This window comes from Cricetulus griseus, chromosome X (assembly GCF_003668045.3).
Source record: "Cricetulus griseus strain 17A/GY chromosome X, alternate assembly CriGri-PICRH-1.0, whole genome shotgun sequence".
NCBI lineage: Eukaryota > Metazoa > Chordata > Mammalia > Rodentia > Cricetidae > Cricetulus > Cricetulus griseus.
Window position 1 is genome coordinate 10,993,086 of NC_048604.1, and position 1,486 is coordinate 10,994,571.

The following is a 1,486-nucleotide window of genomic DNA, read 5'->3' on the forward strand; positions in this document are numbered from 1 at the left end:
GTTTGTCTAACCTATCCACATTTCCTGTGCCAATATGATAGTATCTTCCAAAGATAAAACATTCAACTAATATTTGGTAAATAAATGAGTCAGTAAGCAGAAGCTTTGTACTGGTATTTTCTTGTTTTGTTTTTTAGTGAGCTACACAAATATGGAAACACAGCACTTAATTTTACAGAATAGAACTGTGTATCAATCTAAAAATAAAATATCACATTGTTTTTTCTCTGTATTTTCTAAAAACATAATAAATAGCAAGAAATGTATGAATCAAGGTCATTCATAACTTTGATTTCAAAGCTAGTAAATCTTTTACTATAAGCAATAACATTTGATGGTCTATCCCAAATGAAAAATAATAACCCCCAAATAGCATATCAACAATGTTGTGCTCCACTGTTTTCTACTCAAGCTAACTTTCACCTTCCATTACTTAGAATTTTGGCTGCTCTTTGCAAAGCCAGAGTGCATACATTAAAAAAACAATTCTTTCAGTCTGGGTACAAGCTGGAAATGCATGCTCTGCCATCAGGGTGAATGAACTTCTATTTGGAGAGATACTTTGGGCACAGGCCCTCTCTTCCTCATCTCTTAAAGCCTCTTCATACAAAAATAAAAAAGAAAGTGGATCACACTCATTGATCCTTGCCAAAAATTCCAGACCTTTCATCTTGGTCATTTCAGCATGGGCTTTTGGACCCCACAAGAACTCAAAGGATGGAGGATGACTGGTAGGCACCTGTTGATATGCCAAATATTTTTGTTGCACCAAAGCTCTGGTCAGAAATGTTCCAGGCTCTCTATAGATGGGGTGGTCATCCCCATCATATACTCCCACTGTATTCAGGAATTCCCAGACACTTTCTTCAGAAGCACAGTTTCCTTTCATGAATATCAAGCCCAGAATAACTATTAGGAAGCCATTTCTAGGCATTCTTCACCCTCTACTCAGCTTTTCTTCATAGGTGAGGTTCAGTGAATTGACAAGGACATAGGAGTTTCTTATGGCACAGTCTTCCTTTACATCAATGCCAAAAAGCATGTACAAGCACTTAGAAGCATCCATAAAGATCACATGGAATTGTTTCTTGTATTCTTTGCTGACAATCTTTAACATTTCTACTTTTGTGATAGGTTCCTTCACTTGATACTTGAAGATCAGAACATACACTAAATCAGTCATCTTTCCCTTTAGTTGACAATTCAACAAAGATTGAGTGTCTTTCAAATACTGGATAATGCTTGAACTATTCTCTTCTTCCATGTGGTTGATTCCTTTATCAAAACTTCTTTGAAATGTGGCTGTGAAGGAGCTCTGGATTTTCTGAGGAGTCAGTATTCCTGAAGCTCACCTCTCTTCCTCAGTCCCCTGAAAAATAAGACAGCTGGAGAATAGGGTAGAGAAGGTAGGACTCAAAGTAGGTAAGGAGACATTTAAACAAGAAAAAGGTGTGGAATATGTGTAACAATAATCTCTTGTTTCCTC

At 36.7% G+C, this 1,486-nt stretch overlaps 1 protein-coding gene across 1 annotated transcript; it reads right to left on the reverse strand.

The window, feature by feature from the left end:
• Positions 1 to 433: 433 nt before the first annotated feature.
• Positions 434 to 1,183, reverse strand: LOC113831726 (melanoma-associated antigen 10-like). Its single transcript, XM_027433434.1, is given in 1 exon segment — positions 434 to 1,183. A coding segment is annotated over 1 exon segment (750 nt).
• Positions 1,184 to 1,486: the final 303 nt, after the last annotated feature.